Genomic DNA, 24,666 nt, shown 5'->3' with positions numbered 1-24,666 from the left:
GACCCTGACAGTGGTGTCAACTTGCAATTTTATCATGAGTCATGAAAGCCCCAGCTTCTGGAGTGTTGTGATTATGGGAGAAACTCAGCTTGTATTTACAAAAGTAAGTTTCTAACCCTCATGGTTTTGGAGAAAAGCTTGAAAACATGATCTGAGTGCCCCCGAAAGGCTCAGAAAAGAGAAGGCAAATAGAAATAACCGCTCTCTCTCTCTCTCTCTCTATTTTAAGCCAAGCTCATGATTTTGGGATGCTGACCCATGATTTTGGGATGCTTGGAGCTGGCATCCTGGTGGGGTCCCATTGTGGCTCACAGGCTGCAAGGCTCCTGGGTGCTGGGTTGGGACCTGGTACTGTGGAGAAAAAAAATGGCCACGTAAAAGAAGAATGCTTTAAATTTAAGGCAGGTCAGGACAGAAAGTCACAAGTGCCTAGAGAAAGTCTCTCCCCCAGTTCAAGAAACCAGGAGGCATCAAACTAAAGGGGCAAAGCTGGAAGATAAGGATTCCCCTCCTGCTGCAGTTCTTTGATTTGTTCTGGACAATTAAACAACACAGTATTGCTGTATTAGTACTTGGCGAGAGAGAGACAAACACACAGAAATTGGACTCTTTACGTTAAAATTGGGTATTTTTATGTTGTGACACTGACTTACCAGAAATGAATCATGTCTCCAAATGTGCGTCTGTACAATCCTTGTAAAGATCTTGGAAAATACTCAAAATGAGAATTATAAGGTCAAAACATAGTTGTTAAAATATTATCAACTTTTTGGTTTAGCGCAGGCTTATTTTACACTGTTATAATATCACCATACTCTTCAAATGTACATTGTATGCAATAACTTTATTAGGGTCAAACAGATATCACAATATAGATCCATCCAGTGAGTAGCCATCAATTGGTTACAACAATCATATAAGACTATGCTGTTTTATGCTAAGATGCTTTTAACATTACAGCTCATACAATATTATAGACGGATACACTTTTATTTAGAAATGCAGATGATCAGTTTCGATTATGATGCTGTGTTTCAGGCTTCAAACTGAGTAAGAAAAGAGAGTTTAAGGTGACCCTTTTGGCTACACAGAATCCCATATACTCTAAGAAGCAAAGTCCAAATCCTCAGTGAAGCGATGCCAATTTACACCCGCTAGGAATTTGGCCTTTATATATTTTAAAATTAGTTTTTTTAGATTTTGCCAGCTTCCTAACATTTACTGATAGCAGCAAAACCGTTATTCAAAACCAGCATTCACCATAATGATGGAACAGAACTGTCATTTAATGATTTTCAAATAGCATAGATGGAAATATTTCCATCCGGCAAAAAGGAATAATTACGCTTTATAATGTTGACTAACAACGGTCTATGTCCTTGCCATGTTTTGTTAAATTACACATGTGACACGTGGCATATTTTTCATATGGTTTTGGTTACTGATATCTGCACCTCTGTTATCCTAATTAAATAAATACCTTTGTAAACATATAACACAGTTACTTGGTCCTTAGTTTTCACAGCTCACGTTAAAAGTTTCACAAAACATCCATAGAAATAGTGATTTATAGAATGAATACTTAGCTTAGTTAATGGGAATAAACATTGCTCAGGTACCGTTTATGCTACTGAATGCTCTTTCAAGGAAAACATTTTAGTTACAAAGCATTCAGAACTTGGGTAAGCCATAGACCCAACTCTGCAAAATATATAAAATATACATACATTTTCTTAAACGTACATTTAACAAAAAAAGTAGTGGCAGAAATTGAAAAATTCCATATACAGGGTCCAAAACATTCTGTTGGTGTGAAACTGCTTATCCATGCACTAAGTCACACGGGAATTGGTTAATAAAAATAATAATTAAAAAATCCTCTGGAAAAAATATACTAAAAACAAATGCTCTAAAGCATCACAAACAGGCAGTCTTGAAAATTTGGGAACAATGTTACATGCATCATGATATACTGAGTAATCTTTAGAAATCAGAATAAAACACTTCTGTTTTTCACCAAAATGCAGAAGAAAAATTCCATTCTACTTCATTATGTTATGCATATTACATACTACAGACTTGAGGCTACAAAATGCTTCTACCATTTTAGTACACATACAAACTACCATAAAGTTATCTATACAATACATACAACAATACTTACTCCAGTTCACCACCTGTGATGAATACATCATCATCAGTTATCTAGTGACAAAAATAACAGACTAGCCACCACCATCTGCTTCAATAGGTACCATTAGATCTTTGATTTACATTACATACTCTCATGGAGTATTAATTTATTTAAACTTTCTTTACAAATCTGGTGCCACTAAAACCTAGTGTTGTTACACTGTCTACATATAAGGGGTGTAAGAATGCAAACTCTGTGAATGCTAAATTTGATTGGCAAATGAGGTGGGCCCACTCTGACTATAACTCTGTTGCTGGCCATATTCACCCACCTGGCCATAGTTAGCTTGTTGGTCAAAGCCTGCAGGTTGGTTATATCCTCCAGTTGGGCCATAGTTGTCTTGATTATAACCACCTTGGTTATAGCTGCTTGCTTGTTTCTCCATGGTGTCTGGAGGGTGCCTCTGGCCTGAGGAATGCCACCCAGTCTCCTTAAAAACAAACCAAATATTTCCTGCCCAGAGAATAAAGTTCAAGAATCCAAAGACCTAAACAAGAACCAAAGCAATTCATCAGTACAAAGGCCTGATTTTTGTGGTCTAATATATATGTATGTTCAGCTTTATCCAATACATTTCTTTTAATGAAATGAGCCAAGGCTATTTAAAGACAACCCTTCCCAAAAGGCTCAGAAAGCTACATGCTCAGCTGTGAAACAAGGGTTTGTGCCTAGCCCCAAATAGTCAGGGACAGCGGCTGCAAAGTCCATCTTTTTGCCCAAGTAGCTAAACCAGTTGGGGTTTGAAGGGGATGGTTGTTTATAGGGGATGGGAGTTGGCAGAGAAAGCCTTGACTATTTTGTTGTGTTGGCGGTGGAAGGTTTTGCTGTTGTCTTTGTAACGTTAATTAGTGTTAGAGGCACTCACAATTTGCTGAAACTTAAACTTTTCATGGGAACGGGCCAGTTTGACAACTTCCAATTCTTTTTTAATTTGTCAAAATGTCCCCCCACCCCGCCATTTTCTAAATGAACAGTTCTGCTTCTCGCTTTGAAATGACTTGGCTTAGAAATTCAGAGTAAAAACTAAAGTCAACATTGAAACAAAATTTCAGTTGACCCAACCTGAATATGTTTGGATTATCTGTTCATAAACCTTTTTGAGATTTCAACTTTTCAGCTCGATGTGGAGTGAAAAAAAAAATGTCGAAATCTTGAACATTTTTTGCCGGGTCAGGAAGACTGTTTTCCTCCCAGCTCTACTTAAGACAAACACAGAGTGTTTATTTTGCAACACGTGATGGTAGATTCCAGCTGAAAGCAAACAGCCGTTGCTGCACCCAGGAAAGGCAGTGCGAGTGTGCACAATACTGGTTTTTGTGTGTCTCATTCTGATGCTGCTGCTGCGACCTCCTTTGTTGGGCTGTGGTGTTCCACCTGCAGAGCTCATTGCCGCTGAAGAAAATGCATTTGGAGGAGAAGGCAATATACAAGCAGAATACTGAATTATAGGTGGGGTGTATGGGAGGGTGCTCTTATGGACCGTCTGGCTTAGATCCTGCATGGATGAGGATGAGCATCCAGAGGGCTAGTGTAGAGGGGTGGTTACCCCGCTCCTGCCCTGAAGGGCTTAAAACAGCCAGGTTGAGGGCTGTGGCAGGGAAAAGCCAGGCTGATTGGGGAAGTAGCCACAGCTGGGCTGTGCCCCAATCAGGCCCAGCTGGTCCCTATAAAAGGCTGTGAGCCAGAGGCTCAGAAGAAGTCTCTCTCTGCGTTCAAAGAGAGAAGGGCCTGGCTGCAGGGATCTAGAGACAGGGTACCTGAGTGGAGCAGGGCTGGGGAAAGGCTGGGGAGCTCCAGCCTGGAAAGCCCCAGGCTGCGGCCTACCATTGGGCTAAAAGGTACTGGGGGTTGCAGAGGGCAGCCCAGGGGTAGGCCAAGGCAGCAGGTCCAAACCCAGCCTTGCCAGTGATCAGTCGGCTAATACTGCAGTCTGCCCCTGGGCGTGGGGCTAGACGAGGACTGGCAGTAGCCGTATACTGAGGCGAGGTGGGGATAGTGGGTGGGGGTTCCCTGGGGAGGGGAGACCCTAAGACTGAGGGGTTACTGCCAGGGGGCAGCACCCCAGGTAAAAGGGCACCGGGGTCCAGGGCAGGACACAGGGGCCAGAGGACAGGTGGCCCACCGGCCTGCAGAGGGCGCTCCGGAGCTGGAATGAGCTAATTCCTGGAAGTCACCAGCAGGAGGCGCCGCAGGGGTGAGTCCACTGTTCTACAGATAGATAAGCAAAAGCTGGAGTGTCAAAGGAAGGGAAATGGCTTGTTGGCGGCTCCAAGTTTAGCTAAGCATTGGAACCTTGGTCTGTAAGATCTTTGGTGCAGGGACCAAAGGCATAAATATTGGTAAGGCGTAAATATTCCACCCATTAGAGAATCATACCTATGGGAGATACAGTCATAAAATCACACTTGTTTTATAGGTGTGTCCCCAATGTTCACTTTGAAAGTGAACTGACTGTTGAACGAAACTACCCGTTTCCATAGTTTTTCTCCACGGTAACTATCTCAGGGAGGCAGCATTTTCAGTCAAATCATTGGCAACGTTTTAGGAACTTCCAAAGAAGTCAGTGGATCTACTTTGATTTACAGCAGCTGAGGATGTGGCCTAGTCTGTATGTCGGGAGAGCTGAAAATAGGTGCACACACTTTCATTGCCTAACAGTAAAAAATATAAACAGATCTACTTACAACTGAAGTGTTTAAGCTTGACATAACGGGGCTGCGCACTGGCATGCATTTGTTAGACTGCTGTTTGCAAGCCGACATCAGTAATAGTACTTCGTCTGGATCAGTAGCAATCTTTACATCAGACAGTCCCTTTGCCCAAGCAGACGAACCCACCAGCCACAAGAAGGAGAAGACCACTGTCACGATGAAGTCCTGTAAAACCAGAGGAGACAAAAGCATTAGATAGATGGGTCTACTGGGCAGTGACGCATCGGAGGAAATGTATCAAAAAAATCAAACTTCAGATTATAGGACAGAAAGAGAGCTTTGTATTGCCTGGCAATAATCTGATGGTTTTAAGACACAGCCAGAATTTTCAAAAGTGCTCAGTGCCCCCCGTTAGGTAGAGACTTTCAAATGAGCACAGATTCGATTTAAGTTTCTAAGTAAGTGGCCAGATTTTCAGAAGAGTCCATCCAGCCTGCTGGACGCTGAACTGTCTTGCAAAATCTGTCCCTCAGTATCACAAAGCAGGCTGCTGGGTGGTGAGTGAATTTGTAAATCTGGCCCTTGTTTAGATGTCTAGGTAGGAGCTGAGTATCAGAGGGGTAGCCGTGTTAGTCTGAATCTGTAAAAAGCAACAGAGGGTCCTGTGGCACCTTTAAGACTAACAGAAGACTAACTTCTGTTAGTCTTAAAGGTGCCACAGGACCCTCTGTTGCTTTTTAGGTAGGAGCTGAACTCTTGACAGTCTGGCCATGCAAGCAGTTCCACCCATGCTTAATTTTAGCTCAGTTACCATATGCTGTGTGCCCAGGAACTCCTTTGCAAAATGCTGTCACTGCGCATCAATATTTCAGCTGAGTGCCATCTGAAACTGACTAGTCCTTCACTACTGGGAGCAGCAAACCAACCAACCAAAAACATTTCAAGGGCTTGATTCTGCAAGGTACCACGCACCATTACCTACTTCCTACCAATGTGAAGCCACGAGAGAATGAACTTCAGGGCCTTATGAGTCTAACGAACAACTGAAAGTGCATTTATTCTGAACGGCGTTGCCCGTTTTCTGTTACAGACATGCCTACACACATACACACACCTCTCACTTTTTACAGGAACAAGTGACCAAACTCTATTGCTACTGTGTGGGTCTTGGGAGGGAAAAAGGTGTTATTTTTCAAGCTTTTTATGTCCTGCTAAAACTAAGGAGCCATTCTACTGTCACTTTTCATCCCATCTGTCAGTCTGCAGCAGATGGTTGACGTGTTGCAAGTCTAATGTGCCACTCATTACATGATTGTGTCTTGGTATCCCACCATCTCCCATGCAGGCTGCTTTCCCTCTCTTGCCCTCCCTCCCCCCCCCCCCCTTAACATATAAGGGAGGTATGACTGGAAGTGAAAGAATGCAGTACAAAGTGCAGTATGGTGGGCTGACATGCAAAGCATAAGTGATGTTTTAAATTTAGAGGAGGGTCATGTCCTCAGTTCCCCTCCCCCCCATCCTTTTGATGTTGGAAGCCACTCAAATCCATAAGCCACCCTTACAAGAAATAATGAGGAAGCGATTTCTTCACCCTCACAAACAGGATTAAATTTACTGCACCTCAGGAGAAAGCCAAAAGCTAGCTACTCTTCTTAATGGCAAACCTCCCTGACACACAGGGCTGCAGGAGCTAAATGGCCATGCTACGATGCTTTGATTTGCACTGACCTCGCTTCTTGCTACCTAGAGGAATTCTCTTGAAGTTTGTGTTACGGAATTGATGACAAATATATCAACACCCAAGGGCTTCAAGGTGGGTAAAAACGCTAGGCCTGAGTGCAATTCATTTAGTCTCAAGGGCACCTCCAATCAAAGGATGTTATTCTTTGAAGCCTTAGCAGTAAAAAACCCCCAAACCCTAGCTCCTACGGGTATGGTTTAAAGGCAAATATCTTCCTGAAAAATCATAACTGGGGCTGAAACTGGTGAGATAATTGCTAAATTGACATTTAGCACCATTCGCATTTTATTTACTGAGGTCCACTCTTACGGGGCCTGGCATGTAATCTAATTGCACACCAACGCCGCACATAAAATGTCACATGGGTTCCAATCCAAGCCTTTTTTATTAAGCATAATTTGTTTTTCTTAATTCTGCCAGAATTTTAATACCTTGGAAATTAAATCAAGCTGAGGAAGTCAAGGCTTTTTTTTAATAACGTTGGGTAGAAATTTGAGGTGGGTAGAAGCAAATTGAGTGAAAGTAACTTGATAATGAAGATTAAGCTTGCTAAGAAAGGAAAGCTTAACAACTGGCAAAGCACTTCGTGCAGGTGCCTCCAGCCGGAGACTTTTCAGAGCTAATGTAATGTTCACTCTCCATCAGGTGTGTTGGCTAATCCCTTTCCTTTCTCTGCCGTCATTTGGAACAAGAGCGGACAACACAATCAGCTGAAATGTGCTGGATCCCTGGGCTGTAGTTTGTTGACTCCTGTGTGATTGTTCTGCAGCTGCACGGATGCTTTGGCCCTGTTTACAGTTGGGATGGGAATGTCTGAACACCACCAGGTTTCAAGCTGGTGCAGGCTAAGAGTGGTTTGGTCAAACGTCACTCTAGAGCAGGTGGTACAAATGGTAAGGCAGTCCGAGGTTGTCGAATGAGACCCCGATCTAGGGAGAGGGATATAGAAAAATGCCGCTCCAAACTGGGGCACAGAGCATGGGGAGAAAACGTACAGGAGGGCAGGCACAACATGTGTGTCCAGCCAGAAGGGAAATGTCAGAAGGTGGGCCTCTGGGAACCAGGGTGCTGAGTCAAAAGCCTTGTCCCATTCTAAATACCAGAGAAGGTGGAACATGCCAGAAGCCAAACAATTGTCTAAATTGCAGGCCGAGAGGGTAATACAGTATGTGTTTTAATTGGCACCTTTAGCAGGCCACAGAAGAGAGGCAGGTCCCAGCGTCCCTGGAGACCAGGACGCAAGGTCCCAAGACTTTAAAGGCATGACTAGCTGGGTAGAAGGGAACAACTGTGTGAGTAGAACAAGCTTATGTCTACCAAAGGTTTGTCAGTCTGGGCTGACCTTTGTGGTTTTGGCTAGAACCTGAACCCGCTCTGATTTCAAGTGGGTTTGGGCTTCTGGCTGAATGTTTGCACAGTTCTGGGAGGAGCAGAGCTACAAGATAACAACGTGCTGAAAATAAAAGAGAATTTCAAGCTAAATTATTCTGGGGTTTAATGCTTAGCGTGAGGATTTCTCCTTGGTAGTGAAAGCCTGAGTTTCTGCATTCTAAAACAAATCTTACATTTTGAATATTTAATATCCCCTGAGCAATTTTTTTTCTTTCGAACAAAAATCAGCATTTTTAGTAGCTATCCCTCAACGATGTCTATGGATCACTGCAACCTGTATTGTTGCATGGTTACCGCTCACTCCTCACTGCAAAGTTTCTCTCTCAAAGCTCAGCTCACACACTCTGCTCTTTTCCTTTGGAAAAGAGGCCAGGGCTGCACATTCAGGGAAAGCAGAAATCTAGATTTGAAATATACTGTGCAGATCCAAGAGGGTAATGTTAAGAATTGCATTTAATATTCATAGCAAAACAGTTTGTCTGTTTTTGAGTTTGGCAAAAACATTCCTCATTGGAGCACTTTTATGACATTTTATTTTTTTTCCAATGAAATTTTACATGATTTTTCTTTTCTATTAGGACTGAGAAACATTTTGTTGGTGTCAGACTTGTGCCACGTTACTGTTTTTCAAATTTCAAACTGCACTTGTTGTTGTGATGGCTCACGTTAGTCTCACAGTTTTGGTTCTGGGTCCCTTGCTGTCTGAATTGAGCTCAGGTGGCTAAGAGGGTTAGGAGACGTTACTGTGAATGATTTTCTCAGAGGAAGTGTCTGCATTTGGTGAGCTCTGAGACAGTCAACAACAAGAAAAGCTCTCCCATTGGTCTTCCCCCCCACCCCCCAGCCCAAAATAGCCAGAGAGCTACCATAGCGCTTCCTCGTGAAATTTGGAAAATGCAAAATTTCAGCTTGAAACTGGAACTTACTAGAACCATTTCAGCTAGAGAGAGATTCAAAAACCATACAAATTGAACCGACAAAAAACTGGGGAACATCCTCCACCCGTTGTACCAGCCCTAGCGAGTTTATCTTTATGTTTTATGTGCAATTCAGTACCTGCTCATTACATGCATTTAACTCTCCTTTCTCCATCTCACAAAGAAAAAACCATCACTCTTAACTGCAAAGAGACAGCAACTCTCTCTTGTTTTCTAGCATTTCCCTTCATTAATGCCCACTCCACTTGGTTTGACAAAATATATGTAAATATTTACAGTGCACCAGGGAGCATCTGTTTAAGTTTAAGATGCTAAATTCCACTTGCTCCCTGTTAATCTAGTGGCGTGCAACTTGTACGCACACACACACAGGAGCACATCTTGAGCGGGTGCCAATCAGCATGGCTCTATTGAAACGACACCAATTTATACCAGTTGTAGATCTCTCCCAAGGGCTCCAATCTGTTTACAATCATGCCAAATAGACTAGGCTTCACCAGGGACGAGCAGCAATTGATGCTCAATCTTTGGGTATGTCTAATGATCGATCCCCGAACGCGCTCCCCGTCGACTCCGGAACTCCACCAGGGCGAGAGGCAGAAGCGGAGTCGACGGGGGAGCGGCGGCTGTTGATCCCGCGCCGCGAGGACGCAAAGTAAGTCAACCTAAGTCGATCTAAGGTACGTCGACTTCAGCTACGCTATTCTCATGGCTGAAGTTGCGTATCTTAGATCAATCCCCCCCACAGTGTAGACCAGGCCTTTGTAGCCTTAATCTCTTCTGTGTGGGTGGATCTCACTATCGTATGAGCACACATGGTGCAAACAGCCCTCCTGGTCCTGTCCCACAGTGCAATGATCATTTTGGAGATGGCCTGATTCCTAGGACGCCTCAATGAAAACTCAGCCTCTGTTTATTGGTTAATGGTGTGGAAGTTTGTTGCCAGCATATACTAGAGGATAAAGCTTTAAAATGAGCTGCCGAGTGACGAGTGACTATGGCATTCACCCCACTGCCCTCAAAATACAAGAACAAGAGCATCTCTCAAACCTGAGGCAGTCAAATTCACAAACGCTACTTTGCCAAGAGTGTTGCCACCTTCCACACTTCAGTGTTGCGGAAGGTCACTAAGTCAGATGGCATCAAGGGATACTTTGAACAATAGCAACATTTGTACCTATGTATGTTTAGATAGGCACAATCACATGGCAGACTTTAGAGCATATGGATAAGAACATAAGAACGCCCATACTGGGTCAGACGAAAGGTCCATCTAGCCCAGTATCCTGTCTTCTGACAGTGGCCAATGCCAGGTGCCTCAGAGGGAATGGACAGAACAGGTAATCATCAAGTGATCCATCCCCCATCGCCTATTCCCAGCTTTTGGCAAACAGAGGCTAGGGACACCATCCCTGCCCATCCTGGCTAATAGCCATTGATGGATCTATCCTCCATGAACTTATCTAGTTCTTTTTTGAACCACATTATAGTCTTGGCCTTCACAACATCCTTTAGCAGAGCACAGCAGCTCTTCCTCTTCAGCTGCATTAAAAAATGGCAACGAGCATTATAGGGATTCCTCTGGTCTTTCTATACGGTATTTGCTACTGCTGGAGGCAAGTTCCTAATTTTGTAACCCAGCAGTGTGACTGGGTATGGACAACTCTACATTTGGAGAAGATTCAGGTCCAGATATGTGGCTGTTTTTCCAATCCAATCCCCACAATATTTGAAGGGGCCCATCAGAACATTTTAGATTAAAAAAATGCTACAGTTTTCATGGATATATCATTGTGAATTTTTAATTACGAACCAAATTAACGGTAATGAGCCACCAACCATTAATTCCCCATTTCTTTGTAACATCTCCCAGGTGACTGATTGAACAAAGACATTGAACTTTTGTTCTGCCTCCTTCAAAAGAACAGCCAATCATTTCCAGAATATGCACTTTCCTTCAGCCATACAAAGTGCTCCTTTTCTGAAGACAAAGTCATCTCTATATTAGCATGTTCATGTAAAAGTTCTCCTTCGGTACAATGGGGATAATAGTATTATCCTTCTCCCAGCCTATATCTTGTGTATTTAGACTAAATTCTTCAAAGCACGGGCAATTTCTTATGAAATAAAAGTGTAGCAGCTAGCACAAAGGGGCCTTGCTCTTGGTATCATGGTTGAGGCCCTCCGGGCACCACTGTAATTCAAATGAATGAAAAATAATAATGCCTACCAGCATTTCCCTTTGAGATGCTCCTCTTTACAAAAGATTTCACTCAGCTCTAAATTATAAACAATTAGAATGGACGTTCCACATTCTCTCTCATTGTTCTTAGATTCAATAAGGAAGCACAATTTCAACCTCTACTGAAAGGTTTGCAATGTAATTAAATGTATGTGATTTTTCAGGATGACCTATAACTCTCCCCCAGAAAACAGTAAAAGCAGAGGAAGGCACAATGTATTGTAGCTGTCACATTACATATTCTAAGTGGTGTACACATGGAGAAGCTTGTGAAGAAAAACAAGACGATGGAGCGATATGTACTGACTGACGCAGATTATGAATGTTCTCCCAAACAGTGTCCCATTCAGGACATGATGGAAATATCCCGTTGCCTACCCCACATTCCCAAAAGCTTTGTCTGGCTTAATTGAATTGGTTACTATCTGCTTGCCAATGACTGAGACTATATAGCTTTTCAGTACATTATTGAACTAGATGAGGCTGGAATGCATTAAGGTTATCCAGTCTGATTCTGATCTCAGACCAGCGTAAATCAGGAGCGACTCCCTGGGAGATAATGGAGTCACTCCGCTGTGATGTGCTCAGAAACAGGGCCATCAGTCTCAGATTAGCTACCTGCCCTGAGTAATGGATGACAGATGACAGAACAAGGAGTAATGGTCTCAAGTTTCAGTGGGGGAGGTTTAGGTTGGATATTAGGAAAAACTTTTTCACTAGGAGGGTGGTGAACCACTGGAATGGGTTACATAGGGAGGTGGTGGAATCTCCTTCCTTAGAGGTTTTTAAGGTCAGGCTTGACAAAGTTGGGGATTGGTCCTGCTTTGAGCTAGATGACCTCCTGAGGTCCCTTCCAACTCTGATATTCTATGATTCTATGATTCATTAGCGTTGATACTTTTCAAAAAAGTTCAATCTTAGGCAGGTTAAAATTTGGTAGAGTAATAAGTAACTAAAAACAGGGTCTTATAATGGAAACTTTACTGATAGGCATCACTACCTGCACTGTCTTTAGCATTATCATCAGACTGGCAGCAGAGGGAACTAAAATCTTTCGTTATTGGAAATATTTAATCACAATAATGTTTGATTTCTTACTGTTCTCTCCTTCTCAAGAAAATATAAGCTTCAATTAAAGTGATGTTTATGGAAAACTTTAACACACAAATGTGTATATTTGTACAAATAAGTTATACTATCTAATGATTTCTGGGTTGTCCCGATAATAAATATTGCTTTTACTATTTAAAACCTTTAATTACCGAAATATATGTTATATGATTTTCTTGTTCCTGCAAGGAATTAAAATGTTGAATCTGTTTTATTGATACTATACTTCACATTAAATTAGGCTCAATGCGATTTGATTCATTGGCAGTGCTCCTATTGTCTATTTCAGGGTTTCTGTCCTTTTTTTAACTTTCAAGTGACACAGCTTTTCCCCCATTTTTCCTATAGAATTTATTTTAAAAATCCTGAAAAAAGCAAAAAGCAGCTCCCTGAAACGTGAAATTTAAAGGTGGGAGTAATCACAGAATGAACAAATGTTAATTGAAGAGTGAGAGTGAAGTTTAAAAGGGGTGGGTTTTTTGTTCAAGGTCAGCCTGGGATCAGGGACAAAAACAAAGTGAAGACTGAAATCGTGATCTTCTTCTACCTGATGATTCACTGAGGAGCAGGAAAAAATGCATTATAGAAATGGCACTAGGAGTGCCCGTCCCCCGTGATTAGAGGAAATAACTGACAATTGGTCTATGTATCTCTAGTGATGTGAATAGGAGGCCTCTTAGATTGCTTCAGCGCTGCAGAGAACATTCTAGAGTTGTAGAATAACTTTCTTTGGGAAGTTCAGCGTCTCAGGGATCAAAGATAGCCATACATTGGATATATCTTCCTGGATACTACATTCAACTGCAACGTTAACCTGGAGCTGAAAGGTGTGTTACAGGCTTTTCACTGCCAGTATTTCACCGTTACATGGGCTACATGGACTTGTGCCATACATGATGCTGGTCTGCACTTTTAATTTTCATATTGGGAAGTAAACTCAGATGATATAGGCCCTTGAATGAGGTCTGGCTGTACCTGCTTTTTCTTCCTTTGTAGGTTCTGCCTCTTGGTCTCTCTGTTTTGATGATATTTTGCCATTGCACAGAGCAAGGTTTTTTAGGTCTTCCCTCCACTTGTTGTCTTGCTATGTCTGCCTTCTTTTGGCACCAATAGATGGTTAGGGGGAGCAACTAGGCCTGAAGGTGAAAAGTACGGAGACTGACGGGCCACTTGATTGATGACGTTTTTTGCTTCTTTGTGCCTCACCGCTACACTAACTCTTTCAGGTAGAGACGTTTTAAATGACTGTGTCTCATAATCACTTCTCTTTTCCATTGGGCTTAGTGACTGAGGCCTTACTCCCATTTCCTTCCTCTCACTTGGAGAGGTGGCAGATTCTCCACAATTGACTAGGAGACGTGTTTCTGGCTGAAATGGGAAGGGCAGGGCTACTCGGTGTCGATTTGTGCCACCCATGTTATCTCTGTAAGAGAGATTGGTCTCTCCAACCTGAAGAGAAGATTAAGCTTGTTTCCTTTAAGGAAACCGCTTCAAGAGAATATTAAGGTGAATGTTCCAAGAACAGTGTTGGCAGCATCTCATTCCACCTCCAATGTGCTTCCACAAGAGCCTTAAAAATAGAGGGTTTGTGGTTTTGGGGGAGGGATAGCTCAGTGGTTTGAGCATTGGCCTGCTAAACCCAGGGTTGTGAGTTCAATCCTTGAGGGGGCCACTTAGGGATCTGGGGCAAAATCAGTACTTGGTCCTGCTAGTGAAGGCAGGGGACTGGACTCAATGACCTTTCAAGGTCCCTTCCAGTTCTAGGAGATGGGATATCTCCATTAATTTATGGTCAGCACCCAAACGCTCCCAATGAATCTCACTGCATGTACAAATTATTAATTTTATTATTTATTTATATTATGGTAGAGCCTAGGAGCCCTAATCTTGGACCAGAGCCCACTGTGCTAGGCACGGCACAAACACAGAACGTAAAGACAGTCTGTGCCCCAAGGAGCTGGACAGATGGATATAGACAGACACGGGAGTACAAGTACTCAATGAGATAACCAAGAGGGTCAATAATTGACAGCATAAGATGTTATGGTTACTATGCTCCCAACCATGCTGTGTAAATGGACAGGCCAGTTAAAAGTTGCATTTAATGATATTTCCAACAGAAAAAAATCTCAGCAACTTACTAGAATTTCTCTGAAATTTTCATGTGTATTCATTACTAAGATACCGAGCAAGATGTGATGCTACAATGACACTTCATAACAATATTCAGCACCAACAGCTGGTTACAGCTTTAAAACACTGTGCAAACAGACGTCTTAATATTTAGAACTCCCTTATGAGTAACGTAAATTATCCCTGTTTTACAGACGGAAAAACTGAGAACAACAACATTAACCACAGAAGCCTATTAAATGTAACCCCTGGACTCCATTACAATTGATTAAATAGAACACAGTGAATTAATACTACACTGTTACCTGTGACAGACTGCATCATGGATTTTGAATGAATTTTGGAAGCAATATGGCGGTAATATTCTTAAGAGTAAAATATCATGCAATAACAAACTACATGATATTCTGAGATTTTAGTATGATTTTTCCACTCTCCTTGTAAGTTATTTTCTGTAGTGATTGCAGTTGGTCAAAAAATTTGAATTATTTTCCACAAAACAATTGAAACCAACATTTTTCATTTTGTTCAGCTTTTTTCCTGTGGAATATTCAGATTTTCTGATTAAGCAACTTGAAATAAAAATGTACTTCATTCAAATCAAATCAAATGGAATCAAAGCAAAACATTTTTGTATTACACTTTTTTTTAGGGATTTCTCCTCTTTCTCCCTCACCTTTTCCAGTAAATGTTTTTCCCTCCAGTGTGAAAAGGGAGAAAAGGGAGACAAAAACCCCAAACCCAAAACATTTTCATTTTTATTTCATTAAATGGGAATCGAAACTGATTTTTTTATTTTAAATCAATTTGTCAAAACGTTGGAAATTCTGAATGTTGCAAAAAAGTTGAATAGCTCAAAATAGACATTTTTTAAAGAAAAACTTTTCAGCCAGCACTAAAAAGATATTTATGCAACCTTCCTGTTTTTCTTCTTTCATTACTTTTACTCTAGACATTTCCTTTAATAGGTACATCCCTTCTATATTGGCAATTTATAGTATTTTGCTTTTATTTACCTTGTGTTTTTATTATACATGTAAAACTATGAGTCATTGTAGAGACAGTTCTAAACCAAATAGACTGGATCACACCCCCTCCCCCCCCCGCCTCAATGAACTTTGGGGTATTTGAAATCCAGAGCTGAATTTTTTCCCTTAAGCCCCTCTCTAATTGAATTGTTCTCCACAGCCTCATGTTTCACAACTCACCCTAGTGTATCCTTTTTCTCCTCTACAATCTTTGGAGGGAAGAATTCAATATGTGAATAAGGAGACAAGACACAAGTGGGTTCCTGTAAAAACTTGCACATTCAGAGAACCAATTAAATACGAGTGTAGCGTGAGACTCAAACACTCAGAGATTATCTGAATAAACAGACCACAGGGCATCTCACGATTCATGATGCATTCAAGTGCGAATGGAACCCAGGAAGAAAAGGACCCTAAAAGACTGATTTCTAATAAAGTGGCTATTTAATAGCCATTGATTTATATTCTGACCTCGCAAGAATCAATTTTTGTAGAGAAACAACCACAGCTACTGTGCACTGAAGCGGGAGCTGCACAATGCTGTTAGCTTAAATAGTGGGATAAATGAATACCCAGTGTGGAACTGGGCACCCACAGGGAACTCAGCATGGAGGACAGTGGGATGCTGCACAACCAGCCCCAGAAACATTCCACAAATAATGTGACAAAACCCCATCTCAGGGAGCAAAATCTTTCTAGCTGACTTCACAGTAGCTTAGGCCCCTGTGGCATTCTCCACAAATCTACAGCAGATAATGGTCTAACATTTAGGTGTGGATGTAGCTGCTCAATCAACAAACAAGCTGTCTTCAGGGTTAAGCTTGGGCGCCAACGCATCATTTTAGTGGCCTGTTAGGGTCACTCTAAGATCTGTATTGCTCCTAGAGATTTCTCTTCTCCCCCTGCTTTTCCACCTGCCTACTTCTTCCCGGCCTCAGCAATCTCTCCTTCCCAGACCATCCATTCACCACTTCCCACCAGTAGCCAACACAATTGAAAAGTCTCATTGAAGTCAATGGGCAGAATGTACCACACGTACTCACAGGACTGAGACCAAATTATATTTATATGGGCCATGTGGTTTCCATCATCCCTCTTCTCATGGTCCTAAATGATTAAATCAACATTAAATCAACATTAAATCAACATTAAAGTATCAGAGTCAAGAGCCGCGCAAGGAAGTGGGACACTCATCAATTCTCCAACAAGACAACAAACACAAGCACCAAAAATCCAATAGGAAAAAGACACAGATTTGAGGACACTGAAAATTCCCACTTACAATTAAAGGCCCCCTGTTGTTTTCACGATATTTGTTCTGGAAGAAAATGTAAACAACGGTGGCTGCCAAGGAATAGAGGAAGGCAAAGACCGCGATAGTGACGAAGAATTCCGCAGAAGAAGAGAAGTCCCCTATTAGCGAAAGCGTTTCTCGTCGTTTGCCTTCGCAGGTGGGAGCATCAAAATTCACCTGATGCAACCTAAAAAATCCAAGACAGGAGAGGTGAGTTGAAAAGGCCTAGGGATTTGTTACCTACTAGTGATATGGTTACATCCGAGCTGTGTTCTCAATGCTTTAAATGCTGACATATGTCGGTCTCAATCCTATAAACACTTGTGTGTGTGAGCAGTCCTGTTGACTGAGTTCAATGGAGCTAGTCACATGCTTAAGGTTACTCATATGTGCAAGTGTTTGCAGGATTGGGAACGTAATAACCTAAATTAAAACCTTTAAATCAACTGCATCATAAACAAATATTAGCTTTAAGTAAGACCATTTCAACATTTTTGCACAAACATCTGAGATAACGGTGAAGTCCTGTAGGGAAAAGTAAAATTTACTCTTGTTCATCTAAGCAAAAAATCTCAGATTTTTCACTTTTGCAATAATTAAGGGGAGGAAACATTACAAAACCGGGTGACTCTTGATTTCTTGAGAACAATTAATTCAGCACAAAATTGCTTGCAATCTAATCCAGAATGAAAGACAAAGACCGTGCAATTTGCTGGTTTAATAAATCATTAAAGCAAGCTCAGGTCTTGAGTTCAGTTCTGAAATTGCATAGTGCCTGGCTTCCAGTGGATCTTTAACTCATGACTGTGTGGTATGTGGCACTTTAACATAAAAGGCTTTCGAAATGTGGTTGCAGCAGAAAATCAGTGTGTGTGTGTGTGTGTGTGTGTGTGTGTGTGTGTGTGTGTGTGTGTGTGTGTGTGTGTGTGTGTGTGTGTGTGAGAGAGAGAGAGAGAGAGTGCACGAACCAGTCACTGCTGACTCAGCTCTAAATTGCACCAGCATTTCCCAAGCAGAGGCTGTCCCCTCTGTTCAACCAACACCAGCTTCCCCAGATCATGCCATGGAAAGATGTTTGCAAGCCAGGAAGAAGCACTTTGTGACCCAACACTCCCCCTGGCTTGATGCATTGGGTTCTGTTATCCACCACTGGCATGAACAGAGGTTAAGATTAGGACTATGTGTGGGGGGGTTATTTTTAATATTAATACTTCCCAACAAATGCCAGTTAAAAGATCGCCCCATGGTTTGGGCAGCCAATCAATCTCCCCTTGCCATTCTGCTCCAAAATCATGGGTCTCATAGCCGATCCGGAGCGCTGAAAAGTGTCTACTGGCACTCAACTCCGGACACTTATGTAGCTGAAGCACTATTCCCATCACCGCCCCTGGCAAGAACTCAGGTACCAAGTATCTGAAGAGATTCCATTAAGCAGAAAATCCAGGCATGGATGCCTCTGTGCAGGGGCAGCTCCGACTGGCCGACAGGGGCGGTACTGAATGCACAGTGAGACAGGTAGCATCAGACAGACTTCTAGCTTTCCCAGCCTGCCTCAGGAAAGCCAAAGAGCCCCTTTTCTTGCAGCATGAGAAGGTGACCTTGTGATATGACATACTCCAGAATACTGTTCCCCAAAGAACTCTACACATACGGCTAGCCGATTGCAAGGCAGAACCAGACTAGCGAGGCACTATGGTATGAGTAGCCCACGGAATGGAATGGAGCCCAATGTAAAGAGAAATGGTAGAGGCCTTGACTTAAATGGTCCCACACTACAACAACAACTGGTCTAGACCAGGGGTCGGCAACCTTTGGCATGGGGCTCACTGGGGTAAGCACCCTGGCAGGCCGGACCGGTTTGTTTACCTGCAGCGTCCGCAGGTTCGGCCGATCGCAGCTCCCACTGGCTACGGTTCGCTGCTCCAGGCCAATGGGGGTGGTGGGAAGCGGTGGCCAGCACATCCCTTGGCCCGCGCCACTTCCTGCAGCCCCCATTGGCCTGGAGCGGCGAACCGCGACCAGTGGGAGCTGCGATCGGCCGAACCTGCAGATGCTGCAGGTAAACAAACCGGCCCGGCCCGGCCCGCCAGGGGGCTTACCCTGGCGGGCTGCGTGCCAAAGGTTGTAGACCCCTGGTCTAGAAAGAAACCTAATCCCGTTAACTCAGTGTCTGATAGTAACTCGGAAATCAAACAGCATTAGAATGCAGGAACAGAGCACCAGGCAGAAGTGGTGCTGCACGAACAGTGGGCTCAACCATGTCTGTGAGCCCTAGTCTGTTACATTTATAAATACCAGGAACAAAGGGGGTTCTGGGTGATAGCTATTGGGTGGTTAGAAAAGCTGATCTAATGACACAATTGAGGAGCAGATTAAGGAGGGCATGACAGAGGTGCAGATACAATGCTGAGGGTCTAGGAAAGGTGGAGGTGACACAGCTATTGGAGAGGTAGCAGCAATTTCCAAAAGCGGTTATGATCTGAAGCTAAGAAAGGGCTGAGCCTTAGGGGAGACATTCCTTAGCACAGAGGGTAATTAATGTGTGGAACTGAGTGCCAAAGGTAACAGCAGTCATGAATATATTTCTAACTAAAGAGAATTAGGCCCTTAGAGGAAAACAAGATATCCACAGTAGAAATCTCACAAGGTAGATTAATGGACGTCGGTGGATTGCATGGCTTTTTCTTCTTCTAAGCCAAACAGAACCGAACTAAATGCACAGAAGGAACTCTCTCGTTGGCTGATGCATAAAGATATTTACTTGCTGCAGACATATTCTTCACTGAGCTCCTGCTGCTATAACCTTGGTATGGCTAAAATAATTCATTTGTCGCCTTAGATTCCAGCGTTCTGGAGATGTACAGTAACAGACGCTCTTGTCCCCCCTCAGCCAACAAAGTCTGATTAAAACTGAACATATGAGAGAGATACTGAACATATATTCAGACAGTTATCTGACTTGGTTTTAAAGCTTCCTGTCTCTATTATGCAAACATTTTTCATCAAGGCTTATTGTCTTCCCATGGAAAAAGAAAATATCTCCTAGTGCCTGTCTCTGGGATTTTGCAAGTCCTGGAGACAAAAGGTTTTTTATAAACATAATCAGGGTTAGAGTGTTTAAGGTGGCCTGGCCATGGACAGAAAAATAATCTCCAGCCAGCAACTAGCAAGAAACACTTCCCTTGCACACCTTTGCTTATTTACTGGACTTGATTCAAAGCCCATTCGAATCAACGGGAATCTTTGCATTGATCTCAGTGGGCTCTGGATCAGTTATTAAGCATGACCATCCTCTGATTCCACAAGCAGGTTAATTACATTACTGATCACTACATGGAACAGGGGCATCGCCGTTAGCTGCTCTCCAAGCTTCCTTGAGGGTATTTTGCCAATGTATCTTAATTCTGATCTATTCGGGGAGAACCACCACTAGGAATGGTTCGGTCTCCAATGCCCATTTGGTCCTCAGCCCCTCTGAACCTGACAGCAAAGTTGCCAGTTATTTATCTAAGCTCAGTTTACTGAATGCTTCTCTACGAATTTATGGGTCTGAAATACTGCAGAAAATATTGTTATAGCTCAAATATGACTCTGAGGCAACTGTGGTGATGTTTTAATGGCAACCACTGTGGGAGTTTGATGCATACATTTACCAGCTGGGCAGAGCGAAGGCTTTGTCCTCTAATGGGGAAGAATGAAATTATTAAGAGACGGGCTTTGCTCGGAGGATCGGCGCCATCTGGGCAGTTTTTATGTTAACACCTGTTAAACAGACTTGCAAAGACACAAGACCCTGACTTGTAAATTTCACTTCAGACCCAGCATTAGCTTTTTAAGCATCACGGAACTGTGCTTAGTTAAACCATAAAAGCAATGAGGTAGAAAAAGAAAGACTAAAAAGAGGTAATATTAGGAGTTTGCCCACAGTTTATCATTTCAAAATCTGTTTCTAGCCCTTTCTTTTCCGCTTGCAGTCCTGAAATAACATTTTGAGGCAATTAACCTGAGTAGCAAGCAGCTGACCAAAGGTAAAGTAACTAAAGGACGTGATTCTCACCACATTTAAGGGTCAGTCCTGCGAAGTTTCCTCCAATGCCTCTCAAGCTGGGTGCCTGATCCTCAGCTGGTGCAAATCGACTTCATGTCATTGAAGTCTGACGATCTGGCCCTGAGTCTCTCAAAATGATTTTTGCAAGCTCGATGGGATCTTTGAAAACTAATTGATATCGTTTCTCTTTTCTACCCTCCATTCACCTTTACTGTGTCCTTTGCTCTGACCCATGATAGGCCTGAAGTTTTTGTTTTAAATTTCTAACCCCTGGATCTCTCTGGCAGTACCTTCCTGGCCAAGTGTCTTACCGGGATACTGGATACACTGTGATCACACCAGCCTTCTTTCATTACATTATTTTTACTCATGAGCTTCTATGTTTAGATTTTCCCAGCCCCTAAGAGAGCCTGCAGTAGTTGGTGCCACTTGTGGCCACCTCACCTCAGCCCAAACAATCTATAGATCAGCTGTACAGAAGGGCTCAAAAATAGACCATGACTCAGCCCTAGCAGGAGGAAGATAGATGATCCTCACATACAGGTGGTTAGGCAGGATTATTACCATTGCAGGATTTGTTCTGGATGTTCAAAATAAAAAAAGAGTCCTACAAAAAATGAAAACTAGATCAAATTACAAAGTATGAATATAAGCAATTAACACAAGCATGTAGGGACAAAATGAGAAAGGCCAAGGCACAAAACGAGATCAAACTAGCTAAAGACATAAAGGGTAACAAGGAAACATTCTACAAATACATTAGAAGCAAGAGGAAGACCAAGGACAGGGCAGGCCTGTTACTCAATAAGGGGGGAAAACTAATAACAGAAAATGTAGAAATGGCAGAGGTTCTTAAGGACTTCTTTGTTTTGGTTTTCACCAAGAAGGTTGGTGGTGATTGGATGTCTAACCTAGTGAATGCCAGTGAAAATGAGGTAGGATCAGAAGAGGCTAAAATAGTGAAAGAACAAGTTAAAAATTACTTGGACAAGTTAAATGTCTTCAAGTCACCAGGGCCTGATGAAATGCATCCTAGAATACTCAAGGAGCTGACTGAGGAGATATCTGAGCCATTAGCGATTATCTTTGAAAAGTCATGGAAGATGGGAGAGATTCCAGATGACTGGAAAAGGGCAAACATAGTGCCAAACTATAAAAAGAGAAATAAGGACAACCCAGGGAATTATAGACCAGTCAGCTCAACTTCTGTACCCGGAAAGATAATGGAACAAATAATTAAGCAATCAATTTGCAAACATCTAGAAGATAATAAGGTGATAAGTAACAGTGAGCATGGATTTGTCAAAAATAAATTGTGTCAAACCAACCTGATAGCTTTCTTTGACAGGGTAACAAGCCTTGTGGATAGGGGGAAAGCGGTAGACATGGTATATCTTGACTTGAGTAAAGCTTTTGATACTGTCTCGCATGGCCTTCTCATAAACAAAACTAGGGAAATGCAACCTGGATGGAGCTACTATAAGGTGGGTGCAAAACTGGCTGGAAAACTGTTCCCAGAGAGTAGTTATCAGTGGTTCACAGTCATGCTGGAAGGGTATAACGAGTGGGATCTCACAGGGATCAGTTCTGAGTCCAGTTCTGTTCAATATCTTCATAAATGATTTAGATAATGGCATACAGAGTACACTTACAACATTTGCGGACGACACCAAGCTGGGAGGGGTTGCAAGTGCTTTGGAGGATAGGATTAAAATTCAAAATGATCTGGACAAACTGGAGAAATGGTCTGAAGTAAATAGGATGAAATTCAATGAGGACAAATGCAAAGTACTCCACTTAGGACAGAACAATCAGCTGCACACATACAAAATGGGAAATGACTGCTTAGGAAAGAGTACAGCAGAAAGGGATCCGGGGGTCATAGTGGATCACAAGCTAAATATGAGTCAACAGTGTAACACTGTTGCAAAAAAAGCGAACATCATTCTGGGATGTATTAGCAGGAGTGTTGTAAGCAAGGCACGAGAAGTAATTCTTCCCCTCTACTCTGCGCTGATTAGGCCTCAACTAGAGTATTGTGTCCAGTTCTGGGCACCACATTTCAGGAAGAATGTGGACAAATTTGAGAGAGTCCAGAGAAGAGCAACAAAGATGATTAAAGGTCTAGAAAACATGACCTATGAGGGGAGATTGAAAAAATTGGGTTTGTTTAATCTGGAAAAGAGAAGACTGAGAGGGGACATGATAACAGTTTTCAGGTATGTAAAAGATTGTTACAAGGAGGAGGAAGAAAAATGTTTTTCTTAAACTCTGAGGATAGGACAAGAAGCAATGGGTTTAAATTGCAGCAAGGGAGATTTAGGTTGGACATTAGGAAAAACTTCCTAACTGTCAGGGTGATTAAGCACTGGAATAAATTGCCTAGGGAGGTTGTGGAATCTCCATCATTGGAGATTTTTAAGAGCAGGTGGGACAAACACCTGTCAGGGATGGTCTAGATAATACTTAGTCCTCCCACAAGTGCAGGACACGGGACTAGATGACCTCTTGAGGTCCCTTCCAGTTCTCTGAGTCTATAATTCTATGTTTGCTAAATTGGGACAGGTCCCAGGTGAAAAATGAAGAGTCGGGGTTATCAACTAGGATCACCCTCTACCCACCCTTTAAGGACATTTTCTTGTGTTAGGCTGGGAGCTCCAAACTCTTCTCTACTGTCTTACCATTGCTGGATGCCTGATTCAGCTTTTCTGGGGATAACATTGCTTCTCAGTGACTCACAAAGACATTTTCTCCATCTCTTTCTTTCGCTTTTGCTGCATCTCTGCCTACCCTTCTGTTTTCTATTCATCCCCCGTTACTTCTGATCCCCGGTCTCGCTACCCAGCCCACCTCTCCCTCTTTTCATTGGTCTTCTCCCTCAGTTCTTCCTCCACTCAACTGCCCCTTTCTGCTTTTTACAACCATCTCTTGCACCTTTACTCTCTTGTCCCATCTCCTAAGTACAAGGAGCAGCGCACTAGCAGCACTGGCAACGTTCAGTGCTACCTGTCCTAGTAAGTCAATGTGCCAAGGCCACAAAGTCAAGTTCAACCTGGCATGAATTTTACTTGCAGACCTTAGTATAAACACCTGTGAAGAGCCCTCTATTTTTCTATGACATATTTGTGTTTGTTGACTGCTGGTAAATATATGTCCGACAGGGAAAATTTCACTGCATGTGAATTGTTGCTCATACACCTATAGAATAACACTGGATGGGAAAAGGAGATGGCTGAGGGAGGCTGTAGGGAAAAAGAATGGCACAGCAACATTTCTCCTCTTCTCTTTCTATCCTCTGAGTCCTTAATTTCTGTAATTCATTTCTTCTTTCTGCTCCGGCAATGCTAGCAAAGTCCAATGAAACACCAACGCTCCACATGCATCAAACTCAATAAAAGTAGAGATGCCGATAAAAGACACATCTCCAGTTCAGTCTTGCAAAGTCCCAGCAACGTCCCAATAAATTCCTTCCACCCAATGTTGCAAATTCACGTGAGAAATTGTTTTTAGGCAGAGGATGGGTCTGAACTGAAACCCCAGGTCCAAACACCCCTAAACGTTGCTGAAGTTCCAATTCGTACCTGGACTTAGCATCCAGGCTTCATTTCTAAATGCACTGACCTGAAAGCCCAGCTCCAACCACTCCTGAAACTTTGAGGCTTGGACCCATCTTTCTTTCCAGCGGATGCTAAGTGTCCTCCCCTGCAGTCCCAATGCAGGAAAATCTCCAGCTGTCTTGCCCAGAGGATCACGCCCTTAAGTGTGCCGTGTGGAGTAAGAGAACCAGAAAAAACCCAGGTTCAAAGCCTGCCTATGATGAAGCAATGACAAATTTCAGACTGTTGATTCTGACACCACACCGACCTGACTCTTTCACAGTTTAATCACTCTGTCA

General features: G+C 42.6%; 1 protein-coding gene across 7 annotated transcripts in view; it reads right to left on the bottom strand.

The window, feature by feature from the left end:
• Positions 1 to 825: 825 nt before the first annotated feature.
• Positions 826 to 24,666, bottom strand: part of SYNPR (synaptoporin) — a 176,919-nt gene continuing 153,078 nt past the window's right edge. For 4 of the 7 annotated variants that reach the window (XM_008179453.4, XM_008179451.4, XM_065550645.1 and 1 more), the window contains 3 exons: positions 16,712 to 16,910; positions 4,879 to 5,070; positions 826 to 2,681 (listed from right to left, as the gene is read on the bottom strand). In XM_008179453.4, coding sequence (XP_008177675.1) covers positions 2,397 to 2,681; positions 4,879 to 5,070; positions 16,712 to 16,910 — 676 coding nt within the window. In that variant the 3' untranslated portion in view covers positions 826 to 2,396. The remainder of the gene's footprint in view (positions 2,682 to 4,878; positions 5,071 to 16,711; positions 16,911 to 24,666) is intronic. The other 3 variants (XM_065550646.1, XM_008179452.4, XM_065550647.1) reach the window with 1 other exon arrangement.

The sequence above is a fragment of the Chrysemys picta genome, chromosome 7 (genome assembly GCF_011386835.1).
Source record: "Chrysemys picta bellii isolate R12L10 chromosome 7, ASM1138683v2, whole genome shotgun sequence".
Taxonomy (NCBI): Eukaryota; Metazoa; Chordata; order Testudines; family Emydidae; genus Chrysemys; species Chrysemys picta.
This window is presented reverse-complemented; position numbering and strand designations above follow the sequence as displayed.